We start from the raw sequence: 21,999 nt of genomic DNA, 5'->3' as shown, positions 1-21,999 counted from the left end.
TCATCCTGCCTTACGTTCGATGAAGTGCGACCGGATTTGCGGCACGCCCATTCGCTATTCTCACTTTGGTTTAATTTTGTTATATGAATACTTCCTATTGATGGTTATTATTATCTACTGGTATTTTATTGATCACTTTGTTTTTTTTTTCTGTTGTAGTAGACCCTTGGACCGACCTAGAAAGAATAGGGTTAGGTTATTTCGACAATTTTATATGTTTGAGGGCAAACATTTGGTGGCGAGGGGGGTAATGTTATGATGCAGGGCTAGACTCCTTTTGTTTTAATATTGTATTCATTAATTTATTCTGCATCATCACATTTATCCTCGCCGATTCTCTAACCTAGTTAGGAACTGGGCGATTGTCGCGGGTATTGGTTTTGGTAAAATTTCGAATCATAATTTAAAATTTAAAATCTGTACCGGGCGGAAACAGAAAAAAAAACAAAAAGACTTCCTTGCCTGCAGAGAAACCAGAGAGTGGGCCTGATCTCTCGGCAGACAACAGTCACAGTTTTCCGGAGTGAAATTGTTTGGGAATGGTTTCCCTTTAATCGGAGTGGCGAAGTCTAGTTTTATAGAGTCGTATAAATGGAGTAAAATACGAGGTTCCATAGTGGAATTGGTTCCGTGGCTCGTTCGAATATTGTAACCACGCGGCATCATGAATCGCAAACGGAGTCAGACGTGTGATCTGCTTGAATCCGACCCATCCTTTATGGGATGAAGAAGCCAGTGGCTTGAAATGTTGTGCCCGGTTACCGGAAGCCTAAGGATGGTATTCTTTCTCGCGGTTTGGCACTACGCCGACCGCATTTTCACCAGGGCCGTAGGGAGGCCTATTTTTCCTTGCATAAAGGGAATCCTCGCCAGGATACACGGATGCGACCGCGGGCACCAGATTCCTCTTCCTCAGTCGCCAGATTGCCAGTTTCCTGCCACGGACAGTCGCCAGGAGGCGGAACTGACTCTTCCTCTTGCTCCGTCTGGAGCCCCCTGGAGCTCAGCCTGATGAGGTGCTGCTCCAGCTCGAGTGGGATGTTACTTAATTAGCTAGATAGATAAAGCGTGGTCGGAACCTTGGGGGTAAGCTTGTATCTGGCTTTTATTATATTGTTTTCGTTATAACTCACACGGTTGAGTGTATAGACTTGTATTGTATTCGAAATAATATACATTAATGTTACTCTAAACCTTCTTTCCTTGACTCTAAATTACACATTGTAACCTGACACATTTCTGGTTTCGAACCCAACTCCCTGAGAACCCTGGGATCACAAACATTCTTGTGGGTATCTGACCCTCAAGAATTGGCGCTTCCAGTACTGGATAAAGTTTGTGATTCCACATTCATTATTATAACCTGAAATGTCTGGTGAGTATTGTAGGTTGCACGTAGCAGGTAACCATAGCAACTACTCTACGTAGCAATATATTTGATTGGAGCCAACTGTTAATTTTGTCTAACTCACTCTGTGCATTTTTTAGTAAGATGTTTAAATCTTTACCCCAGTAGAAAATTGCAGTATCATCTGCATATAAAAAAATATCACCGTTTAAATCTAATTGGGAGATATCATTAATATAAATTTGGAACAGAAGTGGTCCTAGTATGGATCCTTGCGGAACTCCGTAGTTTATTGGTAGGTGGTTGCTATTTTGATTATTGATGCTAACGAATTGCTTTCTGTTGCTAAGATATGATTTGAATAGATTAAGAGCAGGACCAATTACACCAATTTTCTCGAGTTTCTTGAGAAGTATGTCATGGCTTACTGTATCGAAGGCTTTTTGAAGGTCAATGAGTATGGATAAAATATAATTTCCACCATCAATGCTGCTTCTAAGTTTACTGATTAAGTCATTTATTGCCGCAAGTGTGTTTGATTTTTTCCTAAAGCCATATTGTTTTTTTTTATATAAGAACGATTTTTTTGATAGAAAGTTGTTTAATCTATCGTAGATTACACGTTCAAAGATTTTAGATAAGATTGGTAAGATAGAAATGGGTCTGTAATTTGAGGTATCCGTTTTGGACCCACCTTTGTGAATTGGTATTACCTTAGCAATTTTGCAACTATCTGGAAAAGTTCCCTCTTTAAGACACTGATTAATTAACTTTGATAAAATAGGAACCAATTCTGTGGAGAGACTTATAACTGTCTTACCAGCGCTTGCATTTAGTTTTAAGGATTTTATTATTTTACTTATTTCTAATTCCGTGTTAGGTTGAAGATATAATGATTCCATGCTATCATGTACTAATGTTATTTCATCGGCTAGATTGTGTGTGATTTTTTTGTGTATATTATTAGCTAAGGAGGAGCCAATGTTACAAAAGAAATTGTTAAAGTGGTCGCATATCTCTACGTTGTTTGTGATTGTTTCGTTGTTAATGATTAATTTATTACAAAAAGTATTCAAAGTATTCGATTGGTTCTGTATGATGTTGTTTATTAACTTCCAGGTTTTTTTACTGTTATTTTCGCATTTTTTAAAAAGATCACCGTAGTGTTTTTGTTTTAAGTTTCGTTTTTTCTTAGTAATATTATTTCTTACTACTAGGAATTCTGTTTTCAATGACGTGTTGTTTGGTTGTTTTTTTAGTTTCAGGTGTAATTTGTTTCTTTTGTTGATTAATTTTATAAGGTCTTTGGTTATCCAGTCTGGGTTATTTATGTTTTTTGTGTTAATTTTAGTGATGCTATTATAATTAATTTTATTTGTGAGGTAGTTTACAAGATTGTCATAGTTTAATACCGAGTCGTCATTCATGTTAAGGTGAAAGGGATTTTGGATGATATGATTCTTTAGATTATCAAAATCAATATGTGTATATTTTCGGGACGACTTTATAGATGTGTTTTTAGTATATGTGTGAATTACATCAAGGAGTAAAATATTGTGGTCGGATATTGAATTATCACAGTTCGTTAATGAGTATTCTAGTTTTATGTCGGCGAGTATATGATCAATGATTGTGTTTGTATTTTCTGTGATGCGTGTTGCCTGTTTTTTGTTTATTTTGTTCAAAATGATATAATTATTTAAACTAATTGTATTTGTGTATCTACGAGTGTGTGTATTATTTGGATCAAGCAGATTTATGTTAAAGTCTCCAAATATAATACCTCTTTTATATGTTTCTAGCTGAGAGGAAAGTGTCTCTAAGAAGTCTTTGACAACAGTATTTGGTTTTTTATATACTAATCCTATCTTAAGATTGAGCTTGCTTACATGAACCCATAGAAAGTTGTTATCAGAGTCGCACGTGTTATCAATCACATTGTATTCTAAAGAATTTTGTAGAAAAATAGAGAGTCCGCCACCAAGTCCAGCTCCCTGCGGCCGGCAGGATGCTTCGTGTTTGTATCCTTCTAAGTTGAAGTACTTCAGGTCCGCTTCTTTAAGCCAAGTCTCACACAAGAGGATGATGTTGAAGTTTGAGTTAGTGGATTTCAGTAAGCATTTGATGTCATCTAGTTTACCTCTCAGGCTTCTGACATTTAGGTACATAAAAGAGAGTAGGGTTTTTCCTTTAGATGTACTTGGATTTGTATGGCACGAATTTTTTTTAATTCTGATGTGTTTTTTTAGTTTTTCTGAACATATATTTATTTGATATTTCTATTTTTGAGACCGATAATTCGTGGTGGAATTCCATTATAATATATTATAATAAAACAAATAAAAAACTTTATTCCACTTAATTTTATTTTGACCGTAACCGGTTTCAGCTCGTCAAAGCCATCTTCAGACTGGTACACAAAATTCTTAGTCTACGGTTTATATACACAACATATGGGGGAGGGGGGAGAGGGGTAGTTTATAGGGTTTTAATCAATTTTATTTGTTACTAAGTCGTTTAAGATTGTTGAATTTCTAAATATTTGGTAATTCCAGTAAGCTAATTACCTTGGGTTTGTAGCTTATTTCAATATTTATTAGGGAAAAAACCTCACAGGTAATATGCATTATTAATGACCTAATTTTATTGTCAAATCATTATTTATGATGGGATTATATTTGCTTTTTGAAAAGATACATGTTTACATTTGAGAAATTATTATAAGAATTAAGAAAGTAGGGACTTAGCAACTGATACTAATAGCTTATTAATTACAAAGTTACTTATTGAAGGGGTACATGTTTACATTGAAATAGGGATGGTCTAACCTAACTACTTATTTTAATGTCGAAATTATTATGAAAATTACAATGGATACAAGAGCGGAGACTTGGCAAATGATTCTAATTGTTTATTCATTACAAAGTTAGGGTCTATTTTATTAATTAAGCGAGTAATTTCTAAAGATTCTAGTCTATCAAGTTTGTGGCCTTTATTGCAAGTATGGAGGACTTTAACATCTCTGTCTTTATCAAACGAGTGTTTGTTTTCTAATAAATGTGATGCTACATTTGACAATTCGCCTTTATTATTTACCCAATTTGTAAAATGCTCTTTAATACGGGTTTTGAAAGATCTCCCTGTTTGACCAACGTAATATGCTGGGCAGTTAGCGCAGTTCACTTGGTAAACGCCCGAGTTCTCGAGTTTATCTCTCTTATCTTTGTTGTTAATTAAAATTCTACCTAGAGAGTTTACATTATAAAAAGCTGTTTTGCATTTATCATTATTGGTTAATCTAGATATTTTTGTTGATATTTCACCAATATAAGGGATTTTAACCCATTGTTTATTACTATCTTTTTCATTTTTATTTTCAAGGCCTTGTGAAATGATTGTTAATGTAAGTTTTTTATCCTTTTTCTCTATTAGCCTATCAATAGTTTCGCTTTTGTATCCGTTGTTATTGGCGATAGTTTTAATAATATTTAATTCATTATTATAATTTATATAATTCAAAGGCACGTGTAAAAGTCTGTGAATGAGTGAATAAAATACTGATAATTTATGTGAAATGTGGTGTCTAGATGTATTGTGTATTATATTATCACTATATGTAGGTTTTCTATAAATTGAAAATTCTAATTTATTGTTAATGATTTCGATACCTATGTCGAGAAAGTTAATCTTATCAATGGGGGGTAATATCAATGGGGTAATATCAATGGGGGGTAGTTATCAATGGGGGGTAATAGTATTCGGGTGGCGGATTCAGCGATTACACGTACGGGGAAGAAAGGACTCTTCGCGGATGGCGGTCAACACGAAGTCGGGAAGTTTTTAGTTTATCATCATGCATTTCAATATTCATTTCAAATATTCAATATTTAGTTTCTTTCTGTTTGCAATATTGGTTTACTATAATTTAATAAATTTTGTTCTATCGTTATATGGAACTGGCGCCCTTAATGTTTATAGTAATGATATTTAAAATTATAATTCATTTAACTACCTACAATGTAGCATAACTTTCAATCACCATGTTAATTATTTTTACGTAATAATATACCGACCTACTAACGTTTCTTCGAGGTTAGTCGCACCCTGAGATTATTTATATTTAAATTATTCTTTGAGTCTCTTGCTATGTTTTTGTTTAATAATAAATTATATTCCGTAATATGAATCTTTTTATTTAGATTATCATCCTCATTATGCTTACATTTTATTCACATATTTTTATAATACGGTACATTTGGCTCTAGAGTTTTTACCTGGCCGCGGTTCCGGGACGTCGTGAACCGAGAAGACAGAACCTCTCCATGAGCAAACACGATTACGTACAAGGATGACGACACCATTTTGTGGAATCTACCTTGGTCATCCTTGTCTTTTCATCTAAATAATCAGCAATGCATGAACGCATCGCTTGGCGCCCGTTATCATATTCTTCAGGTTAGTTATTATAAATGCCACCCAATTGTCGCTTTCAATGCAATATTTAAATTAGCAATCGTGCTCTCTACCTTCGGTAGTAGCACACGCCTGAGATAAATGTCACTAAATATAGAGTTCTCATGTTATTTAAAGGTTAATGAAGTGTTGTAGAAATAAATGTTGTGTCATGGAATTCATTTCCCTTATCTTTTATTTAATACTCTGTTGTTACATACATTCCTGAGGCACTCACGCCCAATGTGGCAATAATCCTCCTACAATGGCCATTGACATTTATCTCAGGCGTGTGCTACTACCGAAGGTAGAGAGCACGATTGCTAATTTAAATATTGCATTGAAAGCGACAATTGGGTGGCATTTATAATAACTAACCTGAAGAATATGATAACGGGCGCCAAGCGATGCGTTCATGCATTGCTGATTATTTAGATGAAAAGACAAGGATGACCAAGGTAGATTCCACAAAATGGTGTCGTCATCCTTGTACGTAATCGTGTTTGCTCATGGAGAGGTTCTGTCTTCTCGGTTCACGACGTCCCGGAACCGCGGCCAGGTAAAAACTTCAAACAAATCCTATTCAGAGTTTTCATAATCCCAAAATGGGCAGATGTAGGAGGTACGTGATGTAACGCAATCAACTCTTGTCTTTGATCCTTAGGAACAACTTCCTTCCAATCATTAGGCTTATGCAGGGCTTCCATACTCTGCACATGCTTATATAAAACTCCCTCTACAAGTTTCCACTTCGAAAATAACTCAGGTTTAGCTAAAACGTCACGACACATTTTATTGTACCACCGATCAGTACTAATAATGGGAGATTGAACAATTGATGAAATAACTAAAGGATCGCGAGATAAAGCATCTGGCACTTCATGTTTATTTCCTTCTCGATATTATAGCACATTTTCCGGTGGTTATTCTTAATTGTATCAATTATGTTTATTCTTGCCAAGCTCATCAATTTTGAGATATCGTATTCATTCATTCGGTCGTGAAAGATTGGCCCAATGAATTGACAATGATTTTTTAATAGAGCAGCGTGAGACCTTATTTCGTGGTTGAGTTTGGAAACATTCAAATGATTATTTTTAGGTACCGAGTGAACTATAACATTGGTGTGGTGAAGATTATTTACAATGTAGTACAAGTGACTAATTATATTTTTCGGCGATTTTTCATTTGTCCCAGTAAATAAGATGACAAAATCTTTTTTTGTAAGGATTTCACATGACTGTAATATTGTTGAACTAAATTTGTCTACAGTGGCACCGGGATAAATTGAATTGAATTTTTTTCAATACTTCGTCTCATTTTTCTTCCACACTCATCTCCAAAAATGAGTATTTTAGATTTGTTTTCCTGCGGCGGCATTACAAGGTCTGCTAGTTGATGTGAAGAAATGTTATTTTACACTGTGGGATGTTGATTTGTTTCGGCTCCATAAGTCGAGAGCGATTGATTACTGTTTAAAGGTGTTAAATTTGTTAAGAAATTCTCCACTTTTTTTGTTACATGCTTAAGTTCATTAATGTTTTTATCTATGCTTGTAATTTGACTTTTAATTTATTGTTGAAAATTTTCGAGGAGTGAATATATTTTTAGAGACATCTCTTGGAAGCTTTTGAAGTTTTTGTTTAATTGGTTAATTATTGAATTAATTTTATCATTGTCGTCCGGTGTTTCATTATATTGTAGGGTTTCGTTCACAGATGTCTCCGTCAGCTCATCTTCATTCTGTTGTGAGGTTTCGTTCACAGATGTCTCTGTCAGCTCATTTGTTTGTTGAGAAGTTTTATTTGTTTCTTTGCAAGATGGGCACTTGAAACTTTGATAAATATTCGTATAGTGCTTTATAATAATATGTTGTTTATTGCATCGCTTAGAAGTTTTTATTATTATACATGTCACATTACATGTGATACACTTTAGGCCGCCGCCCAGAAAAGTCTCACAGTGAACTGGGCTGTAAACCGTTATTTTACTTTTGGTCTTTACTTTTCTGCGCGGCGGTCCTGAATTGGCACGGAGCACGTCAACAAATAGCGACGGCAATACCGTACCGGGCGGGAAAAGCAAATATTCTAATTTAAAATTTTAATTTAACTATGAAATCTTAATCAATTTTCTTTTTTTTTTAATAACATCAATTCTAATAGACGGTTAAAATTGGTAAAAAAATGACTGGAATTCCTTATTGAAGAATTTTTTTTTTTCTATGCAAAATGTTTAAGCGACGTGATTCTTACAGTTTGAATGACGTCACACCCACACCCCGCCTCTTACCGCTCAGATTCCGCTACTTTTGGTGGGCTTAGTAAAATTCAAACTTTGAGAATTAATTTAACTATGAAAACAAACTTAAAAAAAAAATACTCGTATTTAAGTTTGAATGCGAACATTGATAAAAAAAAATAAAAAAAATGGACTCAACTTCCTTATTACTGATACGAAAAAGTAACACATTTTTTTAGAAAAGTGTTTTATAAACATTACTGTCACCTCACTTTTTGTCGTTTCATGAAAAAAAAATATTCATAAAAAAATCACAAAGTTTTACATATATTTTTTTAAATTGCTGTCGGAATCTTTGGTTTGATAAACTTGTTAATTTTAATTATTCTCTGATTAACTTCTACAAATAAATCTTGGTATTTTTTTCTTTATAAAACCGTTTAGTCCATATTTTGTGCTGTGTTTGTTTATAAGATTGTTAATTTCATAGTTATGTTTAAAAAAAAACGCTACTAATTTTAGAAAAATCTTTGGTTAAATCACGAAAAGCGCCCACTTATATTGTACACAGGTTCTTATTGTTTATAATTTTGTGATAACCTACTGTTACCAGCTCTGTACCGTTTATGTTAAGTATGTTACGTTATGTTTGGTTTATTTATGTTACATTATGTTATGTTTATGATGATATTAATTGTTAATAAGAAAAATGTTAATTGTATTTGGCCAAGATCACCCCTAATGGGTCAATGCCAAAATAAAGAATAATAAATAAAAAATAAGAAAGTCCATATTTTTAACTATGAAGGTAAAGGAGGCTCAATAATTTCTATGATTCCATGTGATCTGTTCCGAAAAGCAAACAAATTCAATTTAAGGATAATATTCGTTCGTCCAAAAAAACGAGCAAAAAACCTAATATGAACTTTTTAATATTTACTTTTGTATTAAATTTAATTTTTAGGATCTTATATGAGATTAAAATCTAAAGTTCTTATAAATCTCAAATGAAACTTTGTAGTTCCAAGTGTTACAAAAAAATTTAAAAAAATAATATTCACGCCTAATCCGATGTTCAGTACCTACTTTACATCTACATCATTTTTTTAGTCTATGACTTCATTATTGTCTGTGTGACCTTTATTTTGTACCTTTTTAATTTTTCTATTTTATAAAACATACCTAAATACCTTTATTTTATTTTTCGAGTTTGGCTAAAATAGTACCTACCTAGTATTTGGTAAAAAATCTAGCCACTCGTATCAGGAATACCAACAAAAGGAAATGTTATCAACAGAAACCATTCCAGCCAATTCCAGTCATTCCAGCTGTGTTTCAAGCTGTCATCCCATACAACGAAAGTGAATTTTCGATTAACGTAATTAAAAATTAAAATGCTAAAATTAAAAATATCCCAAATGCAATCAGATTCCTTTTATAGTAATTAAGGTAAATCAGAAGGTTTTATTTAAAAATATTTCGTATAATCCTTGTCCAGCGATACCGAATATTTACCGAAAATATTAAACTTTATTATACTTTCAAATATTGCGATTTAAATAATTTATATAGAAACGATCCTCTGTACAACTGTCAATTTTGGAAATTTTATTGGACTTAAAAAACTTAAAATTTAATTTTGAATAAAGAAAACCATAATTTACTTAAAAAAACGTTTTCTACTTTATGGCTACTAGCAGACTTTACCTAACTTTGGAAAAATTTAGAAAATAATGTTTTCTCATTCATTGGTTCCACCTACACGATCATATTGAGATATCAGATCTGGCAAAGGGAGATTTCATTACTAATCCTGATTCCTTCTTGTACATGGATCTGATTGTTTTTACTTTAATTTTTACTCTCTGACTTTTACCCGGCGTTCTGGGGATTAACTTTTGGAGATAGACACATGCCATCGCGGACTGTTTTGCAGACCTTTTTAAGATATACAATTCCGTAGTATATTATTTTGATGTATCTTATAAGACTTTGCCAGAGTTATCAATGTAAGCTCCCGAAGATATATATTTTTACTACTTGATTAAAAAACATCGAGTTTTCTCTACTTTCTACAAATATAATATGCATGTTTTATGTACATACATTTTCCGGAAGAAATTCTCTAAATGATAGTAAAAACGTCGCTCTAGTTTGTTTTTATCAAACAGACCATTTTTGTGTGAAATTAAGTTGTACTCAGAAAGCATTTTATTATACGATAGGTACAAGTGAAAAAAATCAATATGTATTTTCGAAACGCAGTTTGTCTTAAGTCCACCAAAATTAAACAACATTTCGAGCGTGTTTATCCAACATCCGCACGTTGGCCAAAATGACCCTCATTTTTAAACCGGCCGTTAAATTACATTTCATATAAATGTATCCAACATCCAAGCCATATCTTAGCCTATGTGTGAAATGCTAACTCTCGTTACGGGCGTATTACTCTAACAGACCAAACAGCCAATGGCAGCACAGCGGGATGATCACGTGATTGTCTCGAACGTGAACTCAGTCTTGGCCCACATTCCTTGCGTCATTCATATTCATACATCGTCTCGAACATACTCTTCTATAATTCTCTTCTATAATGACTCTTAACATGGCCCGACCCAATTATCTGATTCACTTGGTCGTGTCATGTCTTCCACGGGCGTCCCCGACTTCTGCTACCATTCACACTCCTTTCTTCGCTCATTCCCTCTACATGCCCAAACCATCTTAACGTCACTTTATTGATCTTACTCATTACACTTGCATCAGCCTTGCACTCTTTGCGGATCTCCACATTTCTCATACAATCATTCATGGTTTTAACATGCATGCTCCTCGAGAATATCAATTCTATAGTATTCAGTCTACACATCCCTTCCAAAAACATGAATTGTTGAACTCAGAACATGAAAAAGGTTTTTTTCCACTGAGTCAGCATGTGGCTCGTCAGACTGCCCTTAAGAGAAGAATAATGGTTGCACTAAAAACATGAAAACCGTTTTTCTCCAATGTGAGTCAGCACGTGTCTGGTCAGAGATCCCCATTGAGAACATTAATAGTTACACTCGGCAACAAGCGATAGTAACTAAAATGTTCGGAAACGTTCTTTGGTGCAAATTGAATAGCATAGGCTCATCCTTGCTGTTACTTGTGTGATATACAAAATATTTTTCAAAATTTATTCACAACAGTTTTATCACGGCAACAGAATGAATCTATTACAAAATATTATTTAGTTTAATTTCAACCTTCAACACATCTTTAACCTTCGCAACACATCTTTCGTACAAATATCTTTGTATATTTTATACTAAAGTTCTACGGAACATATTTTGATGAGCACTTTGGTCTAATGGACGAATGGAATAAAGATATTTTCGGATAACAACTAACGAGGACAGAGGATTAAAAACCAATACAAAATGAGATGTTATTAGAAATACGAGTAGAACTGCCAATAGACAGTCCCTATTCAACTTGGCCTTAAAGCATAATCCATAACATTTATTTTGATGAATTAAAAATACGCTTTCTTTTTTAAAGTGTCTTTGTTGGCAATTTAAAACTTTTTGGATTGTTATTAATATCCATTGATGTTGATCTTTCGGGTGTAAATTTGGGCTAAATTGTGATTTTTTTTAAATCTGATGTAGAAATTTGAATTTTGAAAATTATGTTTCTTTTTTGTATATAAAAAAATATATAACTATTATTATTGATTAAAAAGTTTGATTAATACTGATGGATTCGCTATTATTTTCAAAATATGTACCTAAATTAAAAACTAAAAGATTATAGGTGCATACAACACGATATTATAAGATGAATATTTGTCTCAAACAATTTTTTAATAAAATAATAATCAATTTAGAGAGTATAATCATTTATGTTAACTAAAATAATTCGTAAAATTACTTTTTACTGCTTTTCCTTTTAGAAATGTTTTTCTTCTTAAGAAGGTGCTTGTGTTTAAAAGAGTTGTGAGCATCAAGATGAAGAATATATATGTTTGTTATCAATAATTATTAAAGGGTATATGATAATTACAAAAATACATGTAAATAAACAAATTAACATTTATATTTATTGAGAAAAAGAGAATTAATAATGAAGTAAGTAAAATGACATGGTTTACAATGCTACAACTGGGCAACTCGGCCTACTTCTATTTTATAGTGTTAATTATAATGTTTATATAATCGAGTTGAAATATGTACACTTATAAGTTATTATATTAATTTATTATTTTTCGCTGGCTATCATAGGAGTAACAAACATATGAAGGTGGGTACGTGGAATAATGTTATTAATTTATTAATAATTGGATTTTTTGTATTATTTTGAAAACTGACAATAGGCCGGCATTATAGTTCTTCAACACATCCAAAAATTCGATCTCGTGGCTGTATTTATTTTTTTCTTAAAAACTGAGATACACGTTTAAAGTTCTCAGATAAACGAGCTGTGTGAGTCGGAGCTGCTTCCAAAAATATTAAATAAAATAATGCTTCTTAACCTTAGATTTACTAAAGATTGTAAATTTTTTCGTGTGAACATATTACCTTGCATTTCATAGAGAAGTATGTGAATAGCGGTGTGGTTGAATATTTGAATTCAAAATGTTTTCCGTAAACTTTTAATTGTGGCTCGTAAGAAAAGATAATTATTATATTCACTCGAAACGAGACAAAGGTTTACTTTAACTGTGGGTCAACATGTGTCTTGTCAGATAGCTCTTCCGAGAAAATGAATATTTGCACTCAGAACATGAAAAAGGTTTTTCTCCACTGTGATTTAGCATGTGCCTCGTTAGAGTGCCCTTTCGAGAACATGAATAGTTGCACTCGGAACATGAAAAAGGTTTTTTTCCACTGTGATTTAGCATGTGGCTATTCAGATTCAACTTTAGAGAACATGAATAGTTGCACTCGGAACATGAATAAGGTTTTTCTTCACTGTGAGTCAGCATATGGTGATTCAGATTGCCTCTTAGATAACATGAAAAACTGCACACGGAACATGAAAAAGGTTTTTCTCCACTGTGCGTTAGCGTGTGGCTTCTCAGAATGTCCTTTCGACAACTTGAATAGTTGCACTTGGAACATAAAAAAGGTTTTTCTCCACTGTGAGTCAGTATGTGGCTCGTCAATGGCCCTTTCGAAAACATGATTAGTTGCACTCGGAACATGAAAAAGGTTTTTCTCCACTGTGAGTCAGCATGTGGTTCTTCAGAGAGCCCTTTCGAGAACATGAATAGATGCACTTGGAACATGAAAAAGGTTTATCTCCACTGTGAGTCAGTATGTGGCTGGTCAGATGGTCCTTTCGAGAACATGAATAGTTGCACTCGGAACATGAATAAGGTTTTTCACCACTGTGAGTCAGTATGTGCCTCTTTAGATAGACCTTTCGAGAAAATGAATAGTTGCACTCCGAACATGAAAAAGGTTTTTCTCCACTGTGAGTCAGCATGTGGTACTTCAGAGTGCCCCTTTGAGAAAATGCATAGTTGCACTCAGAACATGAAAAAGGTTTTTCTCCACTGTGAGTAAGCATGTGCCTCGTTAGTGTGCCTTTTCGAGAAAATGAATAGTTGCACTCGGAACATGAAAAAGGTTTTTCACCACTGTGATTCAGCATGTGGATCGTCAGAGAACCTTTTTGAGAACATGAGTATTTGCATTTGGAACATGAAAAAGGTTTTTCTCCACTGTGAGTCAGCATGTGTTTCGTCAAATAGAACCTTTGAGAACATGAATAATTGCACTCAGAACATGAAAAAGGTTTTTCTCCACTGTGAGTGAGCATGTGGCTCTTCAGATTCCACTTTAGAGAACATGAATAATTGCACTCAGAACATGAATAAGGTTTTTCTCCACTGTGAGTCAGTATGTGTATCATCAGTTGGCCCTTTCGAGAACATGAATAGTTGCACTCCGAACATGAAAAATGTTTTTTTCCTGTATGGTTGCATAGGTGCCTATTTAAATTCGACTTATTAGAACGGGAGAAGATAGAATTAGGACAAAATAATTGTTTTTCCACAGGATGCGTCTTGACATCTGTCGAAAAAAAAATAATACGATTATAAAAGCTTTATTCGACTTAATATCTACACTTACCACAATAAAGCACCAAAATTGAAAAAAAAATAACAAATTACGATGGCAGATAATGTAAAATTTTAGGAAGGAAATTGTTTTTACCGGACTGGTAGATTCTTTCTGAGCGTTTTAAGCATTCCTTTTTGACATCCGGCAGGTCTATGTCAATTTCCATACAAGGAAGTCCCCCATAACTATCTTCTCGGCATCCGAATTCCGCCTTAACGGTAACAGTCTCCACATTAATGCAAGCTATAAAACAACATGTATATAGATTGATAATCGATGTTAAACAACACAATATTTACGAATAATACGTTTTCAAATTACAATATTTACGATAAAATACAGCATTGATTAATCCTGCAGAATTGAAAATTAGATAAAGAGAGTTCAAGGTTAATTTAATCAATTTGATAAGGACAACCCCAGATGTCCGCTTCAGGAAGGAATAAACATTTGCTTTAGAGCACCTGCATTATGGAGTTGTTATAAGTCGACGAACTGTTGTTTTCTTCCAATAATAGTAAGAGCCCTGATTGGGCGTGTACAAACAAATAAATAAATATGTATTTTTAACACATGAGGAAAAAATGGAAAATTTGAGGAATCGAGCACTTATTGGCGGCTTCGGTAATCAAAGGGTATGGCTCTCGACTTGTAATCTGGAGGTCCCGGGATAAAATCCAAGCGTGCGCAAGCAATTTTTTTGATTGATAAACGATATTTCACAATATATTCTTGTGGCACTTTCAGTAAGAGATACTATCGGTATCGCCTTTGTGTAATGTTAACAATTTCTCCATTTAAACATTGATTGAAATGATAAGATATGAATAGACAGGTACTTCCCACCTTTCACCACTCTATATCCATTCCCTCCTTTTGACTTCTAGCCACACAGCATACTATTACGCCAAGAGCTTGAGAGCAGTTGGAACACGCGTGGAGTATTCACAAAACTAAATAAAAATGATTTAGTTTAACTAATGTTGTAGATTGGCTGTTTCTGGCAAAGATAAAAACTAATATAACTACGGCAAAAGAGGGCAGCGTTAAAAAACATATTATGTTCTGTCGCCATGGCAATCCAAAATGGACTTGGATTAATAACATATAATTTATTTTAAAAAAGAAATGCTACTAACTGACTGTCTGAGTACTCTCCGCATATTGCAAACATTCCTTCTTTACATCTGGGAGATCTAAATCCATTTCACCTCCACCTTCTTCCTGGGGCCCTGGTTCCGTCTTGATGGAAACAGTTTCTGGATTTACTAGATCCATGGCACCGCTGTTATAGGCTGCGGTAATTGGTACAAGCCCAAACAATTATGTATACCTGAAACAGAACATAATTGTGACGGAACCCTATTTTAAATGAGCTTTTCATTTTGTTTGGTTAAATATTTTGTCAAAACAATGATATCTTATGCGAAACTTATATTGGAAAATAGTGATATACATTGTGGTGTATGTGTGTAAGGGGGACAGCATGAGAGCGAGACAGCGAGTACGAGACGTATATAAGAGATCGTATGAGCGGGCCTCTCAGTCCAGAACCGTGATAGTCTTCTTTCAAATAAATATTATAATACAAGCATTGTTATTATTGAGTATGTAGAGATAACATACGTTACAGTGGCGCAGCACGGTAGTTCGTAAATTATTAAAAGTTTACGGAGAATCAGATGATTCAAGAAGATTATTCGAATTTTTGGTGATCACAGTATAGTCTGGCGCTTTTGGGCGTTGGATCGCTAAATTTTGAAGGAAGAAGAAGAATAATAAAAGGCTATCAAATTGGAGAATTCACACGCAGCCGAGGCGAGCACGCAGATCGGGCCGGGCAAATTGCGCGGTAAAAACGCAATTTTACACGTGTGTGGGAGCCGACATTGCAACATTTTGTCGAGAGTACACCGTTACACGGGGTACGCAGAAGATCCAGGATCAAGATCGGCATCAAGGGTGAATTGGCCGGAATCCGGGACCGGGGTTCTGTCGCTACAGCGGGAAGGAAGACCTTGGAAGGTGATCGTGTCCGCAGCTGAAGGGAGACGGAGCCAGAAAAGGGTGCTGAGACGTTGGTGATTCACAGGCTCAGGGCAGGGGCTCGGAGCATAACCTCTGGAAGGGCTGAGATACGTATATTTTATTCAACTTGTTTCAGTTCTTCTCCCAATGGAGGCGATTTGTAAGAATTTGGGGACGTTCTGTTACAGAACGGGAGACTGGTCATTGTTCAGGGAACGATTGGATCAGGCCCTCATTTTAAATGATGATAAGTTGTTGTCACCAGAACGCAAAAGAGCATTTTTGCTGAGTTGCCTCACGGAAGAAACTTTCTCTCTATTATGTGATTTATGTTTTCCAAAAAAGGTTTCTGTTTGTTCTTTTGAAGATTTATGTAAATTATTTGATTCACATTGCAAACCAGTTAAAAATATTTTTGAGTCTCGTGAATTATTTTATAAATGTAAACAGTTTCCTAGCGAATCCGTTAAAGATTACGCGGCTAGATTGAGAGGGTTAAGTTTATCTTGTAATTTTGAGCTGAGATTGGAACCATGTTTAAAGGACATATTCGTTATTGGGATTTTTAATGAAAAATTGAAACACAAGCTATTCGTAGAGGCAATCAATACTTCTTTTACGGATTGCATTAATCTAGCGGCGACGTGGGAACATGTTGTGGCTTTTAAAAAAGTAAATCCGAATTTAAATGTTGTTCATAAGGAAAGCGAGTATTTCCATAAATCCAGGAAAGATAGTCCTTCCAGGAATAAAAATTCAATGCGGAGTAAATCACCGGTTAATGGTACGTTAAAAACTTGTTTTTTGTGTGGAAAAAAAAATCATTTGCAAAGAGATTGCTGGAAAAAAATTTTGTGTAATCATTGTAACAAATCGGGTCATCCTAGTAATTTGTGTAAATACAATAAAAATTATGTAGGTACTAAAAATAAACGGTTGAATTCGGTGTTCGTGGTTAATAATAATGTGGGGCCGGAACCCACATATATAGATTTGTTAATTGGTAACATAATATTGCCGGCGTTGGTAGATACGGGAGCTGCGATAAACGCGATACCATATGAAGTGTATTTAAGATATTTTGTTTCTTACGATTTAGAAAAGTATAATGTTCATTTGTCAGGGTATGACGGAACGCAGTTAAATGTTTTAGGTAAAGTGAATTTAGAGGTGTCATTTTTAGGTAAAAGTGCGAAAATACAGTTCGTAATAATTAAAAATGGTAATTCTACAATAGTTGGTAGAGATTTTTTACAAGTTTTCGGTATCGGATTAAGTGGAATAAATTCTGTAAAATTCAGTGAGATTAATTGTGATAATCATCTTGTTTTTCGTGAAAGTTTAAAGAAGAAATATGCTCATGTTTTTTCAGAAAAATCGGGTAGGCTTAAAAATTATGAGGCAAACATTGAAGTTAATTCGGACTTTAGGCCAAAGTTTGTAAATCCGAGGCCATTACCTTTTAGTTTACGTGAGAAAGTAGAGATAGAGTTACAGAGAATGTTGCATGAAGACATTATTGAAAAGGTAGAAATAAGCGATATTGCAAGCCCGATTGTTGTTGTAAAAAAGAAAGACGCTTCAATTAGGATTTGTACTGATTTCAAAACAACATTGAATCCTATGTTAGCGAAGTTGAAATACCCACTACCTCGTATTGACGATTTAATTTCATCTCTGAATGGTGCAAAATATTTTGCTAAGATAGACTTACGAAATGCATTTGGACAAATTTCATTGAACGAAAAGTCTAGAAAATTATGTGTGATTAGTACGCATATAGGTTTATTTGCATATAAAGTATTGCCTTTTGGCTTAAGCACGAGTCCGGCCATCTTTATGCAAGTCATTACGGCGATAGTTGGTGGACTTAGGAACGTTCGTGTATTTTTAGATGATCTACTTTTATTTGGGAATTCTAAAGAGGAATTATTTTCTATTTGTGAAGCAATACTTAGCAAGTTAAGTGATTGCGGATTAACTATTAATGAAAATAAGTGTTCTTTTCTAGAAACAGAGATAGAATATTTAGGTTATAGAATTTCGCAGAAAGGAGTTATGCCTTTAGAAAATAAAATATATGCTATTACCCAAATGAGTGTACCGAAAAATGTTTCGGAACTTAGAAGTTTGCTGGGAGTTATTTCCTACTATAGGTCTTTTATACAGAATGTGTCAGGTATTTTGTCTCCTTTATACCAATTGTTGAAAAAAGGGATAAAATTTGTATGGTCTCAGGAATGCAATATTGCGTTTGAGCAAGTTAAGAAACTGCTGACGTCAGACAATATTTTGGTGCATTTTGACCCACAATTACCTATCAAGCTAATTACAGACGCGAGTGATATAGGTATATCTGCTATTATATGTCACGTATATGAGAATGGCATGGAAAGACCGATTGCATTCGCTAGCCGTTTATTGTCAAAAACGGAATTGAGGTATTCCATTCTAGATAAGGAAGCGTGTGCAATAATATTTGGTTTCAAAAAATTCTTTCAATATTTATATGGTAATAAATTCGTTCTAACTTGTGATAATAAAGCTTTGGTACATATTTTGAACACTGAAAAACAAGTGCCAATACTAGCGGCAAATAGGCTACAGCGCTATGCGTTGATTTTACAAACATTTGACTATAATATAGAATATGTCAAGTCGGGTGAGAACAAAGCGGATTTCTTATCTAGATTGCCGGTTAATAGTAATAATAATTTAAGTGATTGTATCGGCGAGGTCGACGGTAGCGAATATTTCTTAAATTATATTGGTAGTCTGAACGTTGATAAGATTGAATCGGATTTTTTAAATATAATTGAGGTGGAAACGACAATTTCAAAAGAAACGATGAAGCAGTTTTCGATTAAAGATGTAAACATAGCAAGCATTACTGGGTTCGTAATCAATGGTTGGCCGGATAAAAAGTTTTTAAAGGATGACTTGTTAAAATTCTGGTATTTTAGAAATAAATTATCGACTTATGACTCGTGTTTATTTTATAATAATAAATTTGTGGTTCCGAGGGAATTAAGGGAAATCATATTGAATTTCATACATCAATCGCATTTAGGTATTGTTAAATCTAAAAATCTTGCTCGAAATTATTTTTTTTGGTTAGGTATGAACTCAGAGGTAGAAGCAACTGTGAAGCAGTGCGTTCGATGCTTGGAGTGTTTACCCACTCCATGTAAAGTTGAGTTACAGCCGTGGCCAATCAGTGGATTAATATGGAATAGATTGCATATTGATTTCATGGGACCTTTTGGTGGTTACAATTTTTTGATAATCGTTGATGCAACTACAAAATGGATAGACTGTCACATCGTAAATAAAGTAGATTCGTTTTGTACAATAAAAGTTTTGAAAAGATTATTTTCTAATTTCGGAATTCCGGAGCAGATAGTAAGTGACAATGGTACAGCGTTCACTTCAACAGTTTTTAAGGAATTTTGTCATAATTTTAATATTAAATCGTTGACATCTCCTGTCAACCATCCAGCTTCTAACGGACTTGCCGAAAATGGGGTTAGAACGGTAAAGAATTTTTAAAAAAAAATTATGATAAATAATAAATTGCCTGCTGATTTTGAGGATAAACTTTTAACATTTTTGGTTGATATTAGGAATACGCCTTCTATGTCTACGGGGATTGAACCTAGTAAATTAATTTTGGGAAGGAAAATTAGATCAATTTTTAATACAATCATTCCAATATTAGATAATGTTGAAGGTCAAGGTTTTAAAGGGATTGATAACACGATTAAAGATAAGATGTTATTGAGTCAGCAAAAACAAAAAAAGTATTATAGAGGAAAAAAAATTAAAAAGTACTTTGATGTTGGATCTAAAGTTTTAACCAGGGATTTGAGAAGTGATAAAAACAAATGGATTTTAGGAGAAATTTATAAAAGATTGGGGAATAGGGTTTATTTAGTAAAAATTATGTCTACAGGACAAGTGTGGAAACGCCACCATGGTCAAATTTCAGAGAGGAAGGTTAGGTGGGGGGAGAGTGACAGGTCTGATGATTTGCTGGACCTGGGTCCACTCTCGGACGTGGACATGACCAAGTTTCCTAATTCCTCTGATTTTTGCAGGTCACCTACACCATGGGAGGGGAGGTTACGCCCTCGAGGACAACGCCCATGCTACACCGAATGAAGAGTCAAGAACATACATAATTACATATAAATTGGAAATTAAATACATAATGGAAATAATTAAATATATTTGGCTTATATAAATTTGTAAAAATAAAAAGATGTAATTATGATTTAAGTGTGGGGGTGTGGTGTATGTGTGTAAGGGGGACAGCATGAGAGCGAGACAGCGAGTACGAGACGTATATAAGAGATCGTATGAGCGGGAATGAGCCTCTCAGTCCAGAACCGTGATAGTCTTCTTTCAAATAAATATTATAATACAAGCATTGTTATTATTGAGTATGTAGAGATAACATACGTTACATACATATTGTGAATATCTTGACCTTGGAGTTGACATTTGAAATCTGTTGAAAGATTCGTCGGATAACTCAATAAAACTATAACCATAAGTAATGTAAAGACCGGTAAAGCTTTTACTAAGTCCGCTAATGAGCTTTTAACAGAATATTTAAAACTAAATTTTAAAATATTTTCAAAATATTTTTACTAAAATAAACAGACGTCTAATTGACAGGTTGAACGTTCCGCAAACAAAACGCCAATAGATTTGTTAAATTAGGTGTACCGATAACGGTTGCTACCAAAATGATTGGCGTGATTCATAAAAGCATTAGTACTTACTAATAAATATCACAAGCACGGGAAGATAAATTTAACTTCGTGGGTTCAAACAGTTTTAGCGATATAAAGTAGAATTAGAGAGTAAAAACCGGGGGATGCGACTGGCGAACTCATAAATAAACCACTCTCTAGATCGATATCTTCGGGATTTTTGTATGGCGCCATTTTGTCACCCCCTTAACCACAGACGACCACAGATAAAACGGTCGTTTGGTCCAGACAGGTAAATATATGGTGGACCATAAAGAAATCTCAAGGTCATTTAAAAAAAGAGCAAACATAGACAATATACCTGCACCCAGCTAACATCGTTCATTCACTAGCCCAAAAAATTTATATAATAAAAAATACTGGAATGCAGGAAAAGGAAAATAAAAAAAACCCACAGCTATGCACACATCAAAATATTTTTTATTTTCAAAAAGACAATGGACAGTAATACAGAACAGGGTCAGTACAACCGATGTATTGAGCATTGATTTATCATTGAAGTAGAAGATAATACTAATATATCTAAACAAAACATGAAACAGAACAAGACACAAAAAAATAAAAAGTAACAGTCTCAACTAGGAATCGAACCCAGGATTTCTGTCTTACTGCAACAACTTAATAGGATTTAATTTGACCTTGCACAAAAATACAAGAATATATACACAAAATAGCACTAGAAGTATTCAAGTTCTCCTGCAAGGGTTTCATATAATTTTCACAGCTTTGTCGTCAGCAAACATCATTGAAAATACTGGTACTTACATGATGTAATTCTGGAGAGGTTTAAATGAACTTGTTTGATGTAATCGTGGCTTTGTTTAGCAATTTTAGTCTCCTAATACGTGGTATAAGATCGCGTCGGAATACGGATAGGTCTGAAAAGGAAAATTAATCAAATTATTAGCCAATGAAGTACATTAAGGAATCATGAACATTGTATCAAAGAACGAGAGGTTAGTACCTGTATTTAACAACGTGATCGGGTCCTTCTTTCAATTGGTGGAGATAGACCGGATATTTTATGATGATTGGAAGATTA

General features: G+C 34.1%; 1 protein-coding gene across 1 annotated transcript in view; it reads left to right on the top strand.

Moving 5' to 3' along the window:
- LOC149414471 (uncharacterized) overlaps positions 1-20,360 on the top strand; it is a 35,574-nt gene extending 15,214 nt beyond the window's left edge. The window contains exon 5 of the mRNA XM_089644188.1: positions 20,277-20,360. Coding sequence (XP_089500314.1) covers positions 20,277-20,360 — 84 coding nt within the window. The remainder of the gene's footprint in view (positions 1-20,276) is intronic.
- The last annotated feature ends 1,639 nt before the right edge of the window (positions 20,361-21,999 follow it).

This window comes from Hesperophylax consimilis, chromosome 20 (genome assembly GCF_061612785.1).
Source record: "Hesperophylax consimilis isolate HC1 chromosome 20, BYU_Hcon_1.0, whole genome shotgun sequence".
Classification (NCBI taxonomy): domain Eukaryota; kingdom Metazoa; phylum Arthropoda; class Insecta; order Trichoptera; family Limnephilidae; genus Hesperophylax; species Hesperophylax consimilis.
The sequence above is the reverse complement of the archived record's forward strand: the minus strand, read 5'-3'. Positions and strand labels throughout refer to the sequence as shown.